At 38.0% G+C, this 24,669-nt stretch overlaps 1 protein-coding gene across 8 annotated transcripts in view; it reads right to left on the bottom strand.

Annotated features, from left to right (window-relative positions):
• Positions 1-654: 654 nt before the first annotated feature.
• Positions 655-24,669, bottom strand: part of LOC126480749 (sodium/potassium-transporting ATPase subunit alpha) — a 633,888-nt gene continuing 609,873 nt past the window's right edge. For 4 of the 8 annotated variants that reach the window (XM_050104075.1, XM_050104041.1, XM_050104033.1 and 1 more), the window contains 5 exons: positions 24,485-24,579; positions 17,954-18,128; positions 8,212-8,342; positions 5,286-5,387; positions 655-2,138 (listed from right to left, as the gene is read on the bottom strand). In XM_050104075.1, the coding sequence (XP_049960032.1) occupies positions 2,018-2,138; positions 5,286-5,387; positions 8,212-8,342; positions 17,954-18,128; positions 24,485-24,579 (624 nt within the window). In that variant the 3' untranslated portion in view covers positions 655-2,017. Of the gene's footprint in view, positions 2,139-5,285; positions 5,388-8,211; positions 8,343-17,953; positions 18,129-19,992; positions 20,088-24,484; positions 24,580-24,669 lie in introns of all 8 variants that reach the window. The other 4 variants (XM_050104093.1, XM_050104066.1, XM_050104049.1 and 1 more) reach the window with 2 other exon arrangements.

The raw sequence follows: 24,669 nt of genomic DNA, 5'->3' as shown, positions 1-24,669 counted from the left end.
GAGCGTTTAACCAAAATGACAGTCGTAATTCAGCTCACATATATGAACAACAAAATTTGTTATGGCATGAGCTGAACACTGTGGCTTGAGTGAACGAATGTAATGGGACAAGGAGGACAATCCTAACCACAAAGGTTACCCATCATTTGCAGTACTTTTTGGCTTGCAACAGTTTCCTCAGAAAATGTATAACCAACAGTGTTACATAATTCTGAGACAATTAATAAGAGGCTAATTACAAAATGTTGTCCTAAGCCACCTACTCAAATTTTGTCATTCCAAAGCTTTCACTTAATTTCTCTAGTTTAGTGTACATTCTACAATGTTCTGTTAAGCAACCACACTGAATGACCCTATTTCAAAATACAGCAAAATCTACAACTAAACTTCATGTTCAACACTTTTTGATATATGTTATTGTCTACTTTCACTGATTTACCAACTCTCATTGTAAACTTTTGTGCTATGCAATGTCCAAGCTTCATACCAAATGCACTGTTGTGCAACAAACAACAATATGCTAAGAATAAAAGAGAACATGATTCATAAAACCGAACAAAAATGAGTGAGAATATTTTGGATTATGACTGAATTATATCTGAAGTTTTATTATTTTGTTACTAGAGCAACATAATGAATATATTCAAAGGAGAATATTTTAAGAAGTTTGTTTATTTGTTCATTTAACACCCAAACATTGACACAGTTTATACAGTTTGTTCTCTAGCCTGTGCAAGAAGCTGGCGGAAAGTTTTCCTTGCTAACACAAATTAGAAACAAAATATTTCAAGCAGCTGAGAAAATTTAAAATATTTACAACAAGGTGAATGAAAATTAACGTTCCACCCTCTTCTCAGGCTGTCACGGGGAAGAAAGCAGCGTGTTGCAATCCATTACTGGCCACATGAGCCATGTATCATGACGACAAGGAAACACTAAACCTAATGCATGTCTATTACCTAAGTATCCAGTTCGGTTCAAGCATGGACATTAAATTGTTTACCTTTAAATCATCTATGTAGCTCAGAAACCTTTACACCTCTTTTCTTGTTAGCTAACTAATACTCTGGATCTAGTTTTAAGTGTTATTTACACCATTCTTCTCCTCCAAAAAGAAAAGAAAAGGAAAGAAAAAAAGGATATGAAAAATCTGCACTTATTACTGTTATATGTTTCAATGGAGATAGTTCAAATATCTAGTTAACACCACTGCTTTATAATCTCTCTTGAAAGTTTTTCCTGATGCAACTCGGGGAAAAATTTTCAGCAAGCCTGACTGGGGAAAAACCAAATTTTAACAAAGCTCTGTTAACACTTCTCACTTCCTACACAGATGATACGTTCACCCAAAACACAGCTTCCACTTAAGGCAACTATTCAGACGTGTGGAATGTCATAAAAGATCACCTGCCCTCCCCAAGAAGCTGAATGGTTGAGAAAGGCTGAACATGTCTGAAAAAGACTAGCTGGTTCTATCAAACAAGACACTTCTCCTGAAGCAAGGCAATTCATCAAACTTCACATCTTTAACAGATCCCTCTTTTTCACTTTCCCATTGTAATTCTCAACATACACTGTACAATAAAAGAACATTGAGTTTGTGCACACTTTTCCACATTTCAATAACAGCTATTTTCACTAAACCAAAATATCAACTGCAGCAACCTGTCAAATTCGGCAGACTGCTATTGACAGCTCCGAAAGTGCACGTAAAAAAAGAACGGCTTCCTGGGAGCTAACCGGCCCAGCCGTGTCCCTCGGACAGCGAACACAAAATGTTTAAAAGTGTAGTAGAAGAATACTTAACAGTGGAATTATATATAATATATATATCTTGCACTTTTAACAATCAATATTCTTCTGTTTTCTGTAACTGTTTAAATATCCAGACACTGTAAGAGCAGAACAGTACACGCATGACACACTCTGTGGTACACCGCTTTCCTCCTTCCTGATGTGCCTACTAAAACGTGGCAGGCTTAACGCTGGCACTGCTTGTCACCAGGCCTGGAGCACTCTAGTAGTATGTTTCCTGTTCCAACCAACCACCTGGGTTTCGGCGTAGGTAGAAACGGCGCACTTCATCGTAAATGAAGATGGCTAGGGAGAAGGGCAGTCCTGGTAGCCACCACACAAATCTGTAAAAAAAAAAAAAAAAATTGAAAAGACAAAAGAATATGGGTAAGACAAGCTCTAAGCTACACCATATTAGTTTGAAACATTCTAACCACAGGTATAAATACACGAACTTCCTTCTTTTTATATTTTTAACCACAAATTTGTGTCATATACATGATAAATCTAATATCTTAAATGTTTTACACAAGATTTAAAGCATCATGTTACATATTCTACATATATGTATAGAATCAAATACAAAATTGTGTATTGCACCATTTAGGAAAACATTCTAACACATGCTACCCATTAACAACCTAATACCTTCTTTAGTGGAAGTCTTTCAGCAGGAAACACTCTTATGACAGCAGATTTCATTTCCAGAGGCTTGTTCATATGAATAGTTAACCCTTTTACCACCAAGTACGATCTAATTACAATACACAGTACCTACAAAATGTGTAAATCTTGATCTAATTGTGATACTGATCTTGTGGACTTCTTTGCAAAAAATCTTCCTCAACCACCTCATTTCTCCTCCCTGAAGAAGGAATTTAAAAATGCTACTAAAGGGCGAGTTTTAATTTGAATAATTTGCACAATTTTTTCTCAAACTTTAAGATCTATTTTTATTGTGTTTTTATACATCACATTTGTTGCAAAAGCCTGCGTCAGCATGACTACCTTGCTTTTCACATATTCTCACAAAAGACTGTTATGTGCAATTGCAGTACTTACCACAAAATGAGAGAGGCAATGAGACATAAATAAAATACAAACACTGAAAAACATATGTCATCCTATGGAATTTCAACAGGTCTAACCTCACACCACTTGAAAACTGACAGTTTGGGTAGTTGTCATTGCAGATGCCTGTCAGTAATATGGGACAAGAATTATACAACTTCTCCTACATTGTTTATGAAAAGTTTTAGGCAGTCACTTTACAATACATTTCAAGCACAAAGTGATCATCATGTCTCCACACTCTGAAATATTGTCCACATGACATTCTGGAAATAGTTGGGAAGTGAGACAACTGCCATTAATTAACTTGCAGGCAGTGGACAAGTTCAATAAGAGCATATAAAAATGTTTGTGCATGTGTGCACAATGCTAGTTGTGTGTATATTTTTGCTACTTAATGCCAATAATTTCTTAAGCTTCATTTCCATTTTCCTTTGCCTGTTGACCTATTTGTTTCCAGACAAAGTGAGCAGCTGTCACATGGGGAAATATTTAAGATTTTAAAGAGTAATAAGCTTCACAGCAATGATGAGCTAAAGTGCAGTACGTTATTTTGAGAGACAGGGAACTGAGCCAGGCCCTGACTGAACTCACGTAATACATTAATGATTGTCGGCGTGGTAGACTGGCTGCCAGCCTGAGTATGGTCTTCATGCAATTTTCTGCACTAGTTTAGGCATAATGCTGGGATGATCCCAAACAGCTGCCTCCAAGAATATGATACACAAACAGCTAATATACAATAATACGCAGAACAAAGCTTACACAATTCACACAACAGGTTCCACTCACAACTCATCTCCCTTGGGTTAACAATGACTGTGGCAACAGGAAGGGCATCTGGCCAGAAAGTTAACATAAAATAAATTTGGCAAATCATGAAAACAGGAAGCAATGTATGATGGAATAAACAGAAAGATGAGAAAGACAGATGATGAGCAAAGGTGAATTTCTCAGAAAAGGTGGAAATAAATGTAAAGTATCTTTGTGATTAACCTGTTCTCTCTGGTGGGATAACATCCTCAAATATTTGCCTACAAGAGGTGAAGAGGTGCAAAGTCTCATTTCCACAATTTTGACTTGAGACCATATTTATAATACCACCACACTGCTTCATTTATGGAAGAGGGCAGTCTTGCTCCAGCCAATGACGTATTTAAGTAATGATAATTGGACACATCCATTTCAATACTGCCTAAAACAGCCATGGTTTGCAGCAGGTCTGCTGCCCTTCTTCCACAAACAAAGCAGTGTGTGATTATTACCTATATGTGATCTCAAATTGTAATTGCATAAATTATACTTATGGCCCCTTTTGTCTCAAATAGTCCCCCACTAACTGTCAAGAATCACAATTCACTTCATACTTCTCCATTTGCCACATTCTTTTCTGTCTGTGCATTACTGCATTTCAGCTGTTGTCATTCCTTCCTTATCAACAGGGGCAAACTACGGTGTAACAAGTTGGTCATAGGGAATAACATGTTCCACTACTAACTGCTCAGATGTGCTGAAGCTCCAGAACAACAAGCCCATGGCATCTGATGATGTACCTGGAAACGTAAAACTGTGTTCCGGTAGCTTTTAAGTATGGAACAGCCCACTGCGTACACCTTGGTTTAACGTATGTGCAGATGGGGTACGAAAACTGTCAGCTCAGGACATTGACATAGTGCAATAGCAGAGTGCATACCTCCACCTGCTGTGGAGGCCCACTTATGCTTTGGCATCATGACTTGGCAGAGCCTTTTAAGCCACAGAGAAGGAGGTGTGGGCAGGCATCCCAATGCAAATGAAGAAGACTTGAGAACTGTCATTCTACATGCTACAATCTGTTGTAGGCTACAAGTTATGAGCAACCCCCAGCAAACAAAACTGTAAAAGTAGTTATAATACAGAAGAGTTATCCCCGATCTGATTACGTTCTTTCAGTAGCTTAAATAGATCACTGCTCTTCCAGCACTCGCTCCAATCGCAAAGGAAGACGTCACAAAGCACAGTTAGTGGCACTGCACAGCAGGCTCACTCAATCAATTAACTTCAAGAACGGTGACTGCGAATTATTCGTAGGTAAAGTTGACACACACACATGCAATGGAGTCACAGATGATGTATGGAGTGCAACCCCACACCATAACCCAACGATACCAGATACACTCCAAACACACACACACACACACACACACACACACACACACACACACACACACACACTGGTGGAAACAACTTTGAAGATTATTAACTGACTTATGCTCATACAGGAATTTTATAGCATACTCCTTTGGGATGTGCCAGATAAAATATAAAATCAGATGTCTACTTGAATACACATTAAAAAAATAAAAATATGAATTTTTGTGTTGATAAGATTGTTTATTTGCCTAGAAAATAGCTAAATATCTGATGAGATATCAACTTACTTCAGAGGATACATCCGCAGGCCTTTGTCCATGCCTGGACAATATGATAAGAAGGCAGCCAGAGCAGTCTCAAAAACAAGACCGAAGTTCAGAGCCCAGTTCCTGTAAATATAACAACCTTTTTAGCATCCAAGTGTACATAAAAGATTGAGGCGGGACTAAATTTTTATTGCAAAATCATCATATTTATTTGTTGCACTTTATTATATTTCCATTATCTCCCAGCTGATTTGAAAAGCCAAACTTCTTTCTAGGATTCCGTACATCAATTGATAATAATAGAAGTCTTTACAGGATCAGTTTTTGTCAGTCTGTTTGTCTGTCAAGACCCCATTTCCCTAGGAACGAGTACTGGTGACAAGCTGCAATTTATGTCAAGTACTAAGGTCTGTATTCCCTTGGCAGTGCAAAAAAATTTAAGTTTCTAAGTCAATGCAATCAAAAGATACAGCTATTTATTTGTCACCTATTTTGACACTCACCAAACCTATAGGTGAACTACCTATACACAGTAAATAATCCAGTTTGTACAGAACCTTCAGAGTGTGAGACCTACTAACACTTATTTTTTTTTTTTATTTATTTTTTATTATACCCTGGCTTATACAAATCTATAATGAACAAAACTTTATGTTTCCACTGAACAACGGGGCTGTAAAATATTTAGTACAAGAATATTATTGAGAGATGAATCCTCATGCCTGAAGGCAAAACTTATAAAAATAAATTTGACTCATCTGGTACTTCCACCAAATATCTAAATTTGGACTATATCACATAAATTCTGATCTGAGATTATTTAAATCGAAAATAAAATAAACAAAACCAATGCAGATACAGTACACAATATTAAAATCACCATGTATCTAAAATGTTACTTAGCAACACAGCACAGGTCACCGATTGTATACAGTGTAACACTTAGGTATCTAACACATACTCACTCAATACAGAGTTCTCATTGTTACCGTATGGTCTGCCACTAGTGACCACTTTATATGGTCATTGCTCTGCTTCTAGGTGCACATCAGTTTTGATGCTAGATCCAGGTAAGTAAAAAACCTCCTGAGTATGTGTTTGCAAGGGGCTGTATACATCAACGAAAGTTTTGTTCTTGTACCCAAAGATGCAGAATCAACTATTGTACACTAAGCATACTCCTAACTCATTTTTGACCAAAACTAACAACTGATTTTTACACCAAGACCCACAATTACAATTAATTGACAGCTTTGTGTGTTCATCCTTACTGTTTCTCACTTTTTGACAAAGCATCCACTTCCGCAGCTCAGTGGTCAGTGTGTCTGGCTGCTATGAGGACCACCAACATTCAGTTCCCAGTACCGTGTAACATTTTTCCTTGGTAGGAGGTCTGGTACACGTGCAGTCGGTCTCATGAAGTCAACTGAGGAGCTACTTGAATGAGAAGTAATGGTTCCAAAGTCAGGAAAGCTGACAATAGCCAGGACAGCGATGTCTAATGCCACACTCCTCCTAACCACAATTCAGTGGAGCCAATGGCAGAGGATGACAAGATGGTCAGTTGGTCCCGTTTGGTCCATCAGGGCCAGAATGTAGAACTGCACTTTGCTTTGGCACAGTAGTTTCTACATAATGAGCCTCTGCTGTTAAATTTTCCTCATCACCTGTCCCAGTTTAATGTCACACCAATGATGGTTTTACCTTAAATTATCCAATATATAACCTTATATCACTTTCAAGAAGGTTTAGGGAATAATTGCGACATTTGCTACTTACCTGTTAGTTCTCCTAGATGAGTGTCCTACTGTGTAAATATGAAATAAACAAATTTCAAAAAAAGAAGTGCTCTATTCAGCACTTCGAATTTTCAGCTCTCTACCACAATTATGAGCCAACTAGGTACACCATATCAGATGGCGTAAGGTTTTCTTCGTATTTTGCTGGTACATATCGAGAAGTTTTGGTGACAATTTTTTGCTCATAGTAACATGCACAGTAAGATACCATCTCCAATTTCTAAATTAGCCAGACACTTCAACAGTAATGAAACTTACAAACAGAGAATGAAAAATGACAAAAAAGTCATGGCTTTTGGTTTTCCAGCCATTTCAGTGACTTATTAATCATTTGTTATGACTTATTAGTCATTTCTTACTTCTATTCTGTCTCCAGTCGCAGAAAACAGTCCTCCTCCTCTGAAGACCTAACTATTTTTCATTATGTTCATTCTGTTCCTGCAAACTACTGTCAATAGATTTCATATCATATTTGTTATTTTGCATACTTCAAAATTTTTAAGAAGTGGTCTACAGTGACCAACTTATTATCAAATACTATGAACCACATTCATCATTTAATGAAGTGTTTGTTCCACTTTGAAGTAAGCTGAAGTTCAGTCACAACAGAATACTTGCAAGAATGGAAATATTTCTGTAGCAATTATCACATCTGCATACAACAAGTAGCAATGTTTGTCAATTTCTTCCCCCTCCTCTCCCCCCCCCCCCCCCCACCCGCCCCTCCTTCCTTTTTTGTCCTGGTGATACTGCAAGGCTTTCAGTTTTAAGCATCAAAATATTTGAGTGTATGCTACTGTTGATCTTGTTTCTTTAATCTGTGTATTTCCATATGAAAACATGGACTTTATATCTATTTTTTTGAAAACCTAAATCAACATGTATGGAAGGCAATTTCAATCTCATTCCTCTCATGTGTGAATTGTATTTATCGAGGGTTTCAACCACTGTGCCATCATGTTTGATAAATATATATATATGATTACTCCACACATTTTCATATTTTTAATCTTACACTATAGAAATTGTCAATGTTTAATGTATAAATACTTGATCAATACCACATACACTGAAAACTGTGAAGGACATCATGCACAAATAGCAGAAATAATTCTGAAAATAATGAAAGGGAAAAAAGTTGTACACACCTCATTCCCTGGTGAATGATAGAGTTGCGACGAGTCTTGCAGATGATCAAATCAGCCCACTGCACAATCACAATTGTTACGAAAAATGCAGTGTGGCAGGTGTATTCCAGTTTCTTTCTGTCCTGATAGGTCTGTAAATATAAGTCATTACAAATATCATTGTTCTAATAGAACCCATTATCAGTTCTGAGTATGTATCTTAAATTAAAACTAATATACAACCCACTTTTAACTAAAGCAGTATGTACCTACCATCCTTTAGTTTCAAAGGTTCATCACAGGACAACAGCAATACACAACAGCAAATGAAACACTGTCAGACTGGCACTAGGCATAGATTTACGACACAAAAACAGATACTTTACAAGACAAAACATCAAAAATTAGTTACATGTTATGTGAATACTTCTTAAGTAATATACTTATTGGTGAAAACCTTGATAGTGTACTGCTCAATGAATCTGAGGACATCTTAAATGACATAATTCATCATAATCATTTGTATTTTTAACTACAAATTATTATTCAGCTTAAGAGGTGCCAGAATACAATGCTGTAGGTAAGGCTATCAAACCAGAAGCATGAAACTTAATTACAGGATATGGCTCAGGCCATGCACAAATAAATCACAAGACATTGACTCTAAGTAAAGGCGTGGATGGTATTAGCCATCCCAGCATTTAGTCTACAGCTCACACAAGCTATTATCTTTGTAGTTAGGTGTGTTTGGGGCTCAGTCTTCAACGCAAGTTTAAAGTGTTATTTATGACTCCAACAATTTCAAAAATATTGCAGAAAGCACAATTAACAATTTATGTTCTTAACCTAATGGAGATTCCTTGATGGAATAAGACATAAAATAAAGGGAAGGCAACCACTAACCTATAGCTGACTGATGTCTGGCACACAGAAACATGCAACAGAAAATCTTATTTATACTTGCTTTCAAGCTCTTGCTCTTCCTCTAGAGAAAATACACACATTCACACACACAATGCAGGCACGGTTGTGTGCATTTGCTCTCTCTTCTACTACTGGTAGACAGAGAGTTTAAAAGCTAGGCTAAATACTTTTTTCTGTTGTGTGTTTCTATCCACCACACATCAGTCATTATAGTTGAGTGGCTGCATTTTCTTTATTTTGCATATGTTCTTAATCCATTAGTCATATACTGGTCACTTTGTGTCTCAAGAGACTTTTTTTTTAAGTTCTGGTGGCTGGTAGATGCTCCTTTAAGTATTGTGGCAATATAGGTAAAGTTAAACTTTCTTTCATATTCTGGAAGAAAATTGTAATTTTTTAATCTCAGATTCAACTGATTTATATGCATAGGACTCTCTATAAAGTAGTAGAGATGTTTGAATGAATTAAGGAAACAATATTAGTGAGTACAAAAAATTTGCTAACAGCACAAATTCGCAAGTCCAATGAAGTACAAGGTGGGAAGCCATTTAGCATATGTTCCCTACCTGGCACTAGCTTCCAAAGGCAAAGTACTACAGATATTACACCTATGAACACCAGATTAGTATACAATCCCCAATAAGCTCACAAGGTTGTATAATTCTCCTGTCTAGCAATTCAAAAACACTCATATGTAAAAGTTTATTATTTCTCTAGAATTTCAGTCTACTAAGTTCTGATTTCTGACTGAGAATGAGACACGTGTGTCTCCAACATTCATCCAAGGAGAAACTAATAATTATAAAAAGACAGGACCTGGCAGCAACAATATTGCATGCAAGAGCACATGATGGTGGCAATATGCCGAAATGGGCTCATTGTTGATTTATAAAATAAACACCATTTAAAGGAGCAGTGTAGCTGGCTGATACTCGTAACAATTCTTGCACCATTTTAGGCACAGGGAGAGAGAGAGAGAGGGAGGGAGGGAGGGGGAGAAAGAAAGAAAGAGAGAGAGAGAGAGAGAGAGAGAGAGAGAGAGAGAGAGAGGGGGGGGGGGGGAGAAAGAGAGAGGGGGGGGGAGGGGGAGAAAGAGAAAGAGAAAGAGAAAGAGAGAGAGAGAGAGAGAGAGAGAGAGAGAGAGAGAGAGAGAGAAAGAAAGAGAGTGCGTGTATATTTTCACTGGAAGGAAGAGGAAAGCTTGATGGCTAATGAAATTTTCAGTGCTGTTTCATGTGTCTATGCATCAACACACTGAATATAAGTCATCGTTTATTGCCAATTTTTTTCATTGGCTCTACCCTGGAATATCAATTGTCAAACTGCATATAACTTTTTTATATGTTTCAGTGCAGTATTTTGATCACAGAACTAAATAAGTCACATTTCATGTAGGTCTTATCATATGTAATCACTTTCCTTATGAGAGAGTAGTGTTCAATAATATTAACATGTACATGAGTAGAATTCACTTGTGGATATTTTACAAAACATGACAAAATATGTTTCAGTTTTTGTCAATTGTTTCACATTTATTCCTTATAACAAAACTTTTTCTTAAACTTGAGTTCATTAACTACCGTATTTGAAATTTGAGACTCGAAATTCAAGGGGGGAGAAAAGTTTTAGACCGCACCTCCAAATCGAAACAAAGTTGGTCCATTGTAACATGAGACACAATTTAGGTCGAATGGATGAAGATACAGCTACAGTAGGTTGGTTCGAGTCATAATCTTAACTGTTAAGCTTTACCAAGTAGCCATTGCTATGTGTCAGGCACTCCGTCTGTATTTATATGAGTACCCTTCCTTTTTCACGTGCTTCGTCTGGTTTGAATCGATTGCTTATTTTGGTTTGATCTGATAAGTGCCGTTCTCTTTGTTATAGGTGTTTACGTCACTCTGAGCTGAAAATGCATTATTGTACTGTGTCATGCATTGTTCATCGCATTCTGATAATGAGTGTTTGCGACCTGTCGCTGCTCGGGCATGGCTTGCTTTTGTGTGTGCTGCCGCCGCTTTCAATAATAATAATAATAATAATAATAATAAAAAAAGAGGAATTGTCTAATAAGCGAAACAATGGCAAGAGACTGCTATTTGTTGTTACTTACTCTGCTGCTTTCTTTGATAATGATCAACAAGAACCAAATAATAGACTGCGTATGATAGATGAATTTCTGAACGAGAGTTTAGCAAAAATTTTTCTCCGTTTGAAAATCTTTGCAGACACCTCTTTAGTACATTACATTCTGCACAGAAATTAGTCATCTTAGATTTAAAAATCTAGTCAGTTGCTGTGCTTCATTTCTGACTGTATTACTATTCAGCATGACATGATGAGTATATTCTTCCGCGTTTGCTGTTGTCTCACTCTAGTTTCGTAGTTTATTAGGCAGGCAGGATTTAAATGAGATAGCAGCAAACACGAAAGAATACATGGCATAATGCTTACATTCTTCTACCTTTTCTTTTATTTACTGATGCAGAGGTTTTGGCGCCAGTATTTATCTTTGTCACTGAAAATCTTGCCTGTATAGCGGTACACATATTCGACAGCAGAAGTTAGTTGTGGCGGCACCTACCAACATTTTTCAGAACTTCCGGTTAATTTGCACTCGATTCTAAGCCTCAGGCAGTTTTTTGGATTACAAAAACCGGAAAAAAGTGCGGCTTAGATTCGAGTAAATACGGTAGTTTTTAGTAACAATGTATGTAGTTTTACTAGAACAGAATGAAGCACTCATTAAAAATGAGAAATTTTTTAAAGGTTTGTTAATACAGGGTTTCACTACACTTACCACAATATTATTATTATGATGAACATCGTACATGAATGGCAGAGGCATGTCAGCCTTTTCTTGGAAATATAAACATAGAGCTCTGTTGATTAGCTTTTACAGTTTCTTTCACAGCTTTCACCAAATAGCAAAATTTATGAAATTCAACTTTTGAAGTAAGAGCATCCTGCTGGATTGCCCATTAACAAAATGAGTGCCGAGATAATTAGGCAACAAAGGTTTGGCAATTACATGCTTCTTGCTTTCATTATTTTTGTAAATTGATGTGATCTAACCATACTATGTGAAGCAAACCAGGTATAAAGCTAACTTATAGAAACAACTATTACTTCAGTTATTAAGTACAATACTGAAACTAAAGAGCCGATCTTCCCACCATCTTTATTTTATATATTACAATTATTCTGAGAACAATTTTGACCTACACTTCATCATTTAGTTGATTAACTCTACATTTGAGGTAAGTACAAAAAAATTACTATGGAAAACCAATATACATAAAGAAGAAAACTAAAAGACATCCACTTTTTTTACTACAAAAAGTTATACACCTAATTACCTGCATAGAACAAAAAACAAAATATACATCTACATCTACATCTACATCTACATCTATACTCCGCGAGCCACCTTACGGTGTGTGGCGGAGGGTACTTATTGTACCACTATCTGATCCCCCCTTCCCTGTTCCATTCACGAATTGTGCGTGGGAAGAACGACTGCTTGTAAGTCTCCGTATTTGCTCTAATTTCTCGGATCTTTTCGTTGTGATCATTGCGCGAGATATATGTGGGCGGTAGTAATATGTTGCCCATCTCTTCCCGGAATGTGCTCTCTCGTAATTTCAATAATAAACCTCTCCGTATTGCGTAACGCCTTTCTTGAAGTGTCCGCCACTGGAGCTTGTTCAGCATCTCCGTAACGCTCTCGCGCTGACTAAATGTCCCCATGACGAATCGCGCTGCTTTTCGCTGGATCATGTCTATCTCTTCTATTAATCCAACCTGGTAAGGGTCCCATACTGATGAGCAATACTCAAGAATCGGACGAACAAGCGTTTTGTAAGCTACTTCTTTCGTCGATGAGTCACATTTTCTTAGAATTCTTCCCATGAATCTCAACCTGGCGCCTGCTTTTCCCACTATTTGTTTTATGTGATCATTCCACTTCAGATCACTCCGGATAGTAACTCCTAAGTATTTTACGGTCGTTACCGCTTCCAATGATTTACCACCTATGGCATAATCGTACTGGAATGGATTTCTGCCCCTATGTATGCGCATTATATTACATTTATCTACGTTTAGGGAAAGCTGCCAGCTGTCGCACCATGCATTAAGGCCGGTTCCCACTAGAGCGCGGCAGCGCGGCGTGCGGCAACGGCAGCGGCAAGCGTTTTCCGCGTTGACGCGGCGGCTCGCGGAATTGGCGTTCCCATCTGGAAGCGGCAGACGTTAGCGGTAGCCAATGACGGACAGCCACTGAGGTACGGGGTGGGACCCACCGAAACGCGCGGTGCGTTTGATTAACTATATCTTACACCTACATGAAGGAAAGACGAAGTTGGGTGAAGACATACCAATTTTTCATATTCTGTACAATGTACTCTTTCACATATTTCATTATTCATGTTTTCTTATTTCACCATAAACAGATTTCATGACTACCGTTCACGATTGTTCACTATCTCCTAACACATTGAAACAATGTTCGACAAAAGAGATTATTCAGATAGTTAAGCGAGACAAAAATTTAAAATGTGATACGGTAGCAGGTACACGAAAACAGTAAGAACACAAAGGCTAGGTGGAAGGGATGAAAGTGGAAGCCACCTGATAGAATTTCCCACAGAGCATAATGGAATCATCGCCAGCACCTTGCTTAAGAATCACGAAAGAATAATATATATTTGGAACAGTTTTCGAAACCAGATTTTAAATTGTAAGGCATTTCCTGGTGCAGACGCAAACCTGACTGAAGACTGTCAATAGCAAGAAAAGCGTTCTGAAAAAGAAAATTTGTTCACACCGAATATAAATGCTAATGGTTGGATACTATTTTACAAAGGTATTTGTGTGGAGTGCAGCCTCGTATGTAAGTGAAACGTGGACGATGAACACTTCTGTCAAGAAGACAATGGACGCTTTCAAAACGTGGTGATTCATAAGAATGCTGAACTTTAGATACGAGGATCGTGTGACTAAAGAAGAGGTACGGAATTAAATAGAGGAGGAAGAGGAAATTACGGTACAACTTTGACGACAATAGGGGTTAGTTGACAGGGCGTATTGTGGGGCGTCAAAGAGTGAGGACAAAGGGGTTGGGTGATAGTATTCTGATAATAATCATCTGTTGAAATACTATTCTACTATTTTATCTATTAATGTAAGCAGTGAATTTACTCTTCCATGCACTCCTTAAAACATTTAAACCAAAACTGAAATCAGCTGAACACCAAATCTTTCAACCACTGTCTGACAACTACTGGATTCACTTTCAACTTTCTATAACTATCACTGGCTAGCCACACACACATACAGATATAAGGAGAACAAAAATAAACAAACATTAGTTTTCAGCATATAATTCTGCAGGTTGGCAACATGTACATAAACAAACCAGACAGGAAGGGACATGAGCTGAACACACTGTAGTTACGACTTTAAATCAGAGTTTTCGGTAAAACGTCTACTGCTAGTGACAGAAGAAAAAAGAGCGAACATGAAAATGTGCTTATGTTCCATAATCTAAGTTTTAGTTCAACCTCCAGCATGTGAGCAGGTGAGGGGAAACGTATATGTCCGCCAAAAACTCAATTCACTGTAAGTAATCAGTCATTCACGTAAAAAAAAGATGTGAACTGTTTTATAATCTCCAAGTATCACAGATCAAAACAAAACTGAGTCATTCTAGATTCCACCGAAGATGCCTTAAAGTAAAAGGCGAAACGCGTCTTGAATCAGTAAAGTACACTGGATAAAGAAAAAAGAAAGGAAATAATCAATAGCTCTACATATTTAGTAAATTACATCTTATGACATACCAGCAAATTAGTTTCGGTTTAACTTCTCATTCGACATGCTATTAATGCCATTTAAAAAAATTCATCTATCCCTTCTGAAAAACTGTAGTTACTTTCATATCTTGGTAGATAAACAGATTTAGGATATTTATCATGCGACGAAATACATGACTTTTCACAAGTTATCGTTTGCAAAAAAAAAAAAAAAAAAAAAAAAAAAAAAAATTCGATTCTTGAACCGTTTACGAAATTTGCGGTTGATACAACCACATGGTTTACGACGAGCAGGACGAAGTACCGGTCGCGTCGCCGAGCAACCCGCGCGCGGTCACGGCATAGCCCGTCCGCCGACATATCAGACAATATCTCGAGAACGGTGATAGCTATCGATCTGCTCTCAGCTTTAAAAACAATTTCGATATGTTGACTAAATTTCATACGCAATAATGTATTACCTAAAATGAACTGTACGCAAAGTCCACGCAATGCGTTTTTACCTCTGCACACTCATTAAAATTTCGTGTAAAGGTTTACGTAAATGCGATACAGCAAGTAACCACGACGAATAACGAAAAGAAATTCGGTCCTTTATCGAGAGAAGATATCAGGCTGTAACATGCCCAAGAATCAAATTTTTCTACCGAATAGTTTCCTCGGAATCGGATGATAAGTATTTCATAGCTGCCGCCGCGTCCGCGCCAGCGGTTCGGCGAAAGTTCGTGTGGCCCGGGAGTCCGTACCTGACGTCACGCTCAGCGCGTTCTGTGATTGGCGGCGCGCACCTGGAGCGCGGCACGCGGCAGCGGAAGCGGTTCGACATGGTCAAACCGCGACGCAGCGCCCGCCGCGCCTTGCCGCTGACGCCATTTCCATGGCAACCACGCCGCTGACGCGCCGTTTTGACGCGCGGCAGCCCTAGTGGGAACCGGCCTTTAATCCTCTGCAGGTCCTCCTGGAGTACGTACGAGTCTTCTGATGTTGCTACTTTCTTGTAGACAACCGTGTCATCTGCAAATAGCCTCACGGAGCTACCGATGTTGTCAACTAAGTCATTTATGTATATTGTAAACAATAAAGGTCCTATCACGCTTCCCTGTGGTACTCCCGAAATTACCTCTACATCTGCAGATTTTGAACCGTTAAGAATGACATGTTGTGTTCTTTCTTCTAGGAAATCCTGAATCCAATCACAAACCTGGTCCAATATTCCGTAAGCTCGTATTTTTTTCACTAAACGTAAGTGCGGAACCGTATCAAATGCCTTCCTGAAGTCCAGGAATACGGCATCAATCTGCTCGCCAGTGTCTACGGCACTGTGAATTTCTTGGGCAAATAGGGCGAGCTGAGTTTCACATGACCTCTGTTTGCGGAATCCATGTTGGTTATGATGAAGGAGATTTGTATTATCTAAGAACGTCATAATACGAGAACACAAAACATGTTCCATTATTCTACAACAGATTGACACAAGCGAAATAGGCCTATAATTATTCGCATCTGATTTATGACTCTTCTTGAAAATGAGAACGACCTGCGCTTTCTTCCAGTCGCTAGGTACTTTACGTTCTTCCAGCGATCTACGATAAATTGCTGATAGAAAGGGGGCAAGTTCTTTGGCATAATCACTGTAGTATGCCCAACTGAAAAGGAGACCTTAGTTGTAGCAGTGCTGTACGTAGTCCCAGTGGATAAATGTGTTTCTGAGAGATGAAATGGTGGTATTTCCATCGTACAAGAAGAATTAATGGCTTCACAGCAATTGCCTAATTTCTGGAGAGTTGTTTCCGCAGTTTGTTGGAAGATGGATTCCTGCTGATCAGCACTAAGAGCGGTTATCCAGTTTATTCATAGAGAAGGGAAGCATGCTTCACAAATATATCGAGGGACGAAAGAGGTGTACGGACAGCAGAGTCTCATATGGTACACAATATTTCGGTGGTGTCAGTGTTGTGAGGCAGGATGTGTAAACATCAAGGACACGCCACAGTATGGGCAGGTGCATGTTCTCACCAGTGGTGCCACAATTTCAGCTGTTGAAGAGCTTACAAGGTTGAATCATTGGACCATAAGTGATGCTGCCACTGAACTATCAGTAAACTAAGGAACTGTGCCATACATAATCCACAAGAAGCTTTGTTATGGCGAAGTTAGTAAACCATGGGTGCCCAAGCATCTTTCAGATTCAGAAGATGGAAGTTTGCCTGACCAATCTGTTAAAGATACACAGAGCAAGGAATGGATTTCACTGCTCAGATTGCGGCATGTGATGAAATGTGGTGTCCCCACTTTGACTGTGCCACTAAATGGATGACCACTGAGTGACAACGTCTTGGCTCCCCTCATCCAAAAACAAGTCAACTGCCCTGGGGGCCAGAAAAGTGATGCACAGATCCTTTTTCAAAGAAGGACTTCTACTCATCAACTGACTATCATGGGGTGCAACAGTTAACACTGAGCAGTATTGCAACACATTGCTTAGGTTCTAACAGGCCATCAAGAACAAGCACAGGAGCAAGCTTTCAAATGGGATAGTGCTTCTCCAGGGCAGTGCTGGGCCAAATGTGGCCAAAAAGACCCTCAATTTCTTTGAAAAATTTCAATGTAGATCATGGAACATTCCCCTTACAGCCTCGATTGTCTCCCCACATGATTTGCATATTTTCAGCCCCTTAACACAATATCTGAACGGTCAGAGGTTCTCCTGTGGCAAGAGAGTGGAGGACAGCTGTGGAAAACTGGATCTGTCAGCAACCCAGGAGTTTCTACACTGAAGCCATCCTCTTCCTTCCTACGCACTGGGATCAGTGTATTGATGTCAATAGCAACTGTGTGTAGTAGTACTGTTTCAGATGAACTGTAACTATAATACTGTTGTTATAACTTCTTAACATATAACTCTAGTCTCCCTTTCATTTGGGCACACCCTATATTAGTTACTTGATCCAAAACAGGTTTTAATCACAAAAAATTAAAATAATCCTTCTCTTTCAATCTTTATATTTTGAAAAGACTCTTACCCATTCTTGTCCATAAGAATCTGGAAGATCATTAACAGCCTTCGAGTCCCACTGCTTTCGAATTCCAAATAGTTTGAGAGGCAAGAAACCGTTCTCAGCCATTATTACAAAATAGACAAAGAATCCTGCTGCAGCCTGTATCATGCCAATCTGCCCATATGCCATGGAGATAAGCCTGCAGAGCAAATATTCACCATTAAAGTATTCACTCACACAAGAAAACAGACTTAACTGAAAACAGATTGAAAACACATTTTCAACTATCAAGTAAAAGTATCTATTGCACAAACTGACTAAACTGCATTTCTTATACGATTTTAGTATTAATTTTTTCTTTTTAAAAAATGAGCTGATGAAACTATTGAAATTCCAAAAGTTGCAATTTTTTAATTTTTTTTTTTTTTTTTTTTAAAGAAAAGAAGTTCTGTTGTTAACTGATTTAAAATGACAGATATATCAAGCAATACATGTTTGTTATAAATCAACTATGTTGTTACAGGTTATTTATGAAATGATATTCATCTAATAGCAGCAATGTCAGATAACTATGCTGTGTAAAACACAAGCCAGCACCACTCATGCATAATAACAACATAATAGTAACAGAAAAGGTCTTAAAATGGAATGAACTCACCAAACCACTGTCTCAGGTGTCCAGTCTGGCTTTTCAAGGGTAATATTTACCTTGTGTAACAGGGACTGCAATGTGTATGGGAATAAAAACAGACAAGGTTATGATGAACACATCAAATAAAAATGCAGCATTCCCCACAGACAGAGCAAGATTAACAGGTAGTATAGCATGTTCTCTTTCACAAGACACTTGCAACTTTAAGGCTCGCAACTAGGGTGATGCCCCCTGTGCCATAGTTCCATCAAATATTCATTTACATCACAAACACAATGGAACCATTACTCTCCATCTAGAAGTAGAGGTTATACTCAGAATTACTGTATGCATATTACTTCTGGTGATTATGGTTGGACAGGAAACTGGTTGTGATGGAGAACTGAACGTAGGCAAATGAAACACACAGGTGGGGGAACGGGAGGCACCACAGTTGTGTGATATGGTCAAACAATGAATCATCAAGTATGTAAAAACTGTTGCCAATTACTAAGAACATACTTTAAACTCACATGACTGACATACTTACTTTCACATACTAAGCAGAAAAAACAAATTTATACAATAAATGATCAGTGACAGTCTACACAGCTAGTCTGCTGAGTGCACCTGTGACAAATTACTGTACATTAATACGAAAACTAGTTTCTGCTGAGATACTAAAGAAAATGTACTAAGTGCTTCCAGGTTCTAATACTAGTTACTACCAGCTGCATTTGTGGTAGTAAAATTGTGTTTTTGTTATTGCTTACATGGAGACAATCTATGAAAATTGGTGAATGTACAAAGATGATTAGGAACTTCTTACATTTATTCCTTTTGTAGATGAGAGATACAAGAGCCATAAATACAAAAGAAAATAAGCCTGACACATATATGATTTTTTTTTAATTTATGAGGAGGAAGACAACATACTTCAAGTCTTGGCAACTAAAAATCTGCATACAATGTCTGTAAATTCAGCATGGGTGATGCAATGAACTATAACAGAAATTTCTTATGAGAATAAAATCTCACACTGTATAAAATAACTGAATGGAAATGACAGTTTGAGCATAGTCACAAAATAGAAGTGTAATGCATACTTCAGGAAGTCTATTTTGGTCCAGTATATTTACTTTTATCCTACAAAATATCTGTGAAAGGGGCGAGGAAAACTAAACAGTTTTCTGCCACGATCTGTAATGTGAAACAAAATGGAAGCACAGGGTGATCTTAACATTAATGAGTCTACACAAGATCAAGATTACAGAGTGATCTGCAAGTGCAGCCAGCTTGGACTAAAAACCTGGTTGCGAGCCAATGCCACAATATAGACATGCATTTATCTGGTTGCTGGTTGTTGTTGGAGATATAAGGTGACAACACCACAGTCATCCAGCAGCCAACGGGGGTTATCATTCAAACATACCTGCGGTTCACCAGATTGTCCCTGTACGGATCGCGGGGCTGCCGTTTCATGATATCCGACTCTGGAGCTTCGTAAGCCAGAGAAATAGCAGGCACCTATAGTGGCAGTGTTAGTAATACAGTAGAGAGTTAGTAATCAAGAACCATGCAATGGAAATTTCCCTGTCTACTTAAAACCAGTAGAGAACAATAGACATCTAACAGAGAAAGACAGAGGCTGGGACTTGTAAGGTTTGTGACAGGAACAAGGGATGTGTAATGGGGAGCAGCAATGAAAACAACAGAGATGAGACTGAAATTTCAGCTTGCATGCTAGGATATACAGAGAAAGTCTAGCACAGCATAATGAAATAAAGAAAGAAAGCAACAGTTACACAATATACATAGCGAAAATGAATGGAAAGTGAAGGATTGTTTGATGCCATCATCACTACTTTGGTCACAATTAGATCAGTTTTCTTTTAAAGCAAAGAACTGCAACTTATATTTAAGAAAACATACCTCGACAAACCACAATGGTTCTCAGCCCTGCTCCAATTTTGTTTGTCTCCCTGTATGAATTCAAATGTTTTGATTGTGTAAGTCCTTATCTTAAATGTAAAATGTAAACCTCACCTTAGGATTAGGCCCTAGACCTGTTCTGACTGGTGTACTGCTTTCTACAAGGTAGTGCAAGGAGCAATCTACAATTGTAGGGAATGTGATCACCATGTTGCCAAACCATCCAGCCATTATTAACAGTAGGTGAATCCTGATGATGCCACTGTGAATCACTATAATGCCCAAAAACAGGGAGCGGGGATTTATAAAAATAAATAACAGGAGAGGATACACACTTATGTGAAGAAAACAACCTAAAAAAAGGGAAGACAGATGTCTGGGAACTGTGAGCAGATCTTCACTAGTAACAAACAAATTAAGTGAAGGGGTTCAGACAACAACAGCAGTATAGTATACTAAGGGACCTGGAATGTAGTATCTATTTATGGCAAGATTAGCTTATTTCTTTTTTTTTTTTTTTTTCCTAAATGATTAGACGTACAAATCTGAAAGGTTGTCACACTATGAGCCTACAGACGATGTCTCCGTGCTGTGCTTAGAAACTGGCTGTTAAATATTAAAAAAGGGGGGTGATTCCCCAATCAGCTTTTCAATTGGAATGTTTGCTTTTATTAAAACACATGCTTTTTCTCAAAGTAGGTCTTTTTCTATTTTCTTCTTCTGGCTCTACCTCAGCTTTCAACAAATGATTTTTTTCTGTCGAGAAGCAGCAGCATTTTCCCGCCACTGGACCAAGACTGACTTAAGATGACTGAAGATGTTTCTAGACATTTTTCTTGTTGCACCAAATTAAATAACAACAAAACCTACAGAATATTGGTTTTGCCCTTTCGTGGGCACTCACAGCTGTGTGACTCATATCTGCCACTGCTACAGATAGAACCAACAAGGTACTAATGCTCATTTAACATTAGCTACTGCCTGACCAAACTCAACTTCTCGAAGTGCATGCGCCTCTCATGCCTGGATGTAAATCAGCAGCCGACCACGTCGCAAATGTGTGTGTGATGTCACTAATCGACAGATTGTGCAAAGTATGCTGTAGACTACACATGCACAGAAGCATTGGTTTGGCAGAGTCTGCTAATATTGGAAGTTAGCTTATTCCTGCCATGCTTACTTCTATCATAGATTGTATTTTTTGCTTTAGTGTTTTCTGAATCTTTATCATGTTGGTTGCTTTGTTTTCATGACACACCGGAGAGGTCGCACGAGATCTCTCTACAAGAGAGAAAATAATCCAGAAGCAAAAATGTTATTTCATTTTACAAAGACTAAAATGTGCAAAAATAAGAACATACATAGTTAAACAGGTTATACTGAAAATTATTTCCACAGTGAAAAAGCCAGAATTACTAAGAAGAAAAATAATTTTTGGTATTATTTGGCACTAAGTAAGAAAACAAAATATGAAGAATAATGTAAGAAGGCACTGTTTACTGCATTCTAGATATATGATTTGTTTGCAAGTCTGTACTTTCTCAAGCAAATGTTTGTGTTTTGAAATGTTTGGATGACACCTTTCCCATTATTTCATTTCTCTGGAGTGGGAAGAGTTTACCACGTGGTCTTTGGCAAGAACTACGAATTTTATTTGATGATTAATATGCTATTGTCTTTGCTTGTTCTTACTATATCTTGATTTTTTTCACAAAAAGGATAGTCCCTCATAAAATCACTTCCACCACACAGGTGCCAAACTGCACGGCGGACAGCTCTCACTACATACATGCAGTTTTGGCACCAATGTGTAAATAAAGAGACCCCCTCAAGACTCAGTAGCAGAATAAAGTCCCATGCGCGCTGCAGCAGACTCACTCATTTTGAGTAGTCAATTGAGATAGGAAAGTTAATTGTTCTGAAAGGGGCTTTAAATAGAAGCAGGGGGGGAAAAAACCTCTTATTTGCACATTAGGGAAGGAAATTCGGCACGGTCAAAATACATTAACAGGTTTTGTTTTCCAGTCATTAAAGTGCAGAGTGTGGACATTATAAACTAGCAGTTGACTGTAAGCATAAAAGAACTAGAATTATCACAATAAGAAACAATGAGCAACACACAACACAAAACATTTGGTACCAACTACCATGCAATTGTTTGCTGATATTGACAACATCATAAATGAGGTAGGTCAGACCCGATCTCTACTGATATTTGATGTAACCGAAGTTCAAAACACCTGCCACCTGAAGCTCCCATATTAAAGTTTATCATTCTTTTTAATGCCAGCTCTTGAACTTAAGCTAGCACATAAAACTGTGTGTTTATTTGTTCTAACATGCTAGGTCCCACAGCTCAGTTCTACATTGCATTATGCAGCATGTATCTTATACAGGCCCATTAATCACCCAAAACTGACATGGCACCAGAGCACTGAGCACACCGATATGTCATTGCACTTGTGCACTTTTTATTTTGGAAATACATTCTTACGTATCTTTCCCAATTGAGCTTAGTAAGTTGATGTGTAATGCTAGCAATCAGAAACTGGTCACATTTATGATATCTCTATGCAGAAAAGAAGCTAATTCAAGCAAGCTCTGACAAAATAGTTCACCTGGATAAAATTCACTATGAAACAGCATTTACTGGCTAAATTTTCATTTTCACTTTTTGAGGCAGAATTTGCTTCTGCATTTGCATTTATCACAAACTAAACTTTTCAGGTTCCTATGTGTACTTAACTGATAAAACCAGAACTCAGCAATTCCCTGCTTGTTATAGAATGCTTTTTGCTTTTCCTCTTGCACCAACCAATATTCCAACTATTATCTCCATTATTTCTACTTAACTTATTTAGTCTTTGTATAGTTTATTGCTGCAGTCTCTAAATCACACCCAATGGTTGTGTTATACAGTCATCATGCATGCAGAATATACTTTTGCTGTTTATATTTCATGCTTAGCATCCTAGCTTGCTTATGTTTCTTTGTCCTGGTACTTTCAAAACTTTTGCTCACATCTACTCACCATTCTATCAACCTTCGCTCTAAGCTCTGTGTTCACCTTTCATAAAAGGAAGCTTAAAATTTATGTGTCTGACGGATCACTTTTTCAAAACAGAAACATTATGCTAAACAAACACCACATATTTTGTTTAAAAAATTCACCCGCCACCTTGCTTGTTTCTTCATTTATCATTTTCATTGTTTTCTTTTGTTTCATAAGTTATCATGACACTACTTTTTTTTTTCTTTTACATTCACCAAGTGACATGCAGCAGCACTAATGTGGCAGATTTCACATTATTTCGGCAGATACGATAACCATTACAATAGTTCCATCAATAGGGCTATGGGCAATTCCTTTCTGAATTCTTGCCGAAACCAAGTTAGTAGCCCATTGCTAGAAATCTCAATATGCAAAACATGAAGTATTGGTACCAAAAGACGATTTTGTAGGCTGGGAGGAATGGGAAAGATAGAAAAGGTATGGCGTTTCCATCTTGTGTGTGTAGAAAAGGTATGGCGTTTCCATCTTGTGTGTGTGTGTGTGTGTGTGTGTGTGTGTGTGTGTGTGTGTGTGTGCGCGCGCGCGCGTGCGTGCGTTTTGCATATGTACAAACTCATGATCAAAAGGAAAGGCAATACAGATGGTATCTTTCTTTCACTGTAGGAGTAACAGGCAAAACAGAGTAATGTAACACAATGTGCTCGATTTTAGAAGGGATGTTTACCAAACACTGGATGTTTACTAAAAACTGTACTTCCCAAAAGTGATGATGGCATTCTAAGTTTAACATACAACATACGGAGCTAAAGCACAATAAACATTCAGACTTACCTTTATATCCTTGGCAAGTGAGTAATTTTCAGAAGTCACGTATTTTTCGGGGTTCTCATCATTTATAGTGTATTGAGAGAAGTAAAATAAGGGCCCCACACAACCAAAATAATGACCCCAGTAGAAATTGGATATTTTGACCATTTACCTTTCATTTACGAGCTTATCTGTGAAAGGATTTCGAGGCTGTCGCTTCATGATATCAGATTCTGCTTCTTCATAGGCCAGAGAAATGGCAGGGACCTAACAAAATGGCGCAACATGATGAAAACACAAAACTAAAGAAAATGAGAACAAAAATTTAAAGATTTCTAAAAGTGAGGGTACTACATA

Source organism: Schistocerca serialis, chromosome 1 (genome assembly GCF_023864345.2).
Source record: "Schistocerca serialis cubense isolate TAMUIC-IGC-003099 chromosome 1, iqSchSeri2.2, whole genome shotgun sequence".
Taxonomy (NCBI): Eukaryota; Metazoa; Arthropoda; class Insecta; order Orthoptera; family Acrididae; genus Schistocerca; species Schistocerca serialis.
Note: the sequence above shows the minus strand (reverse complement) of the source record. Positions and strands in the feature narration are given on the sequence as shown.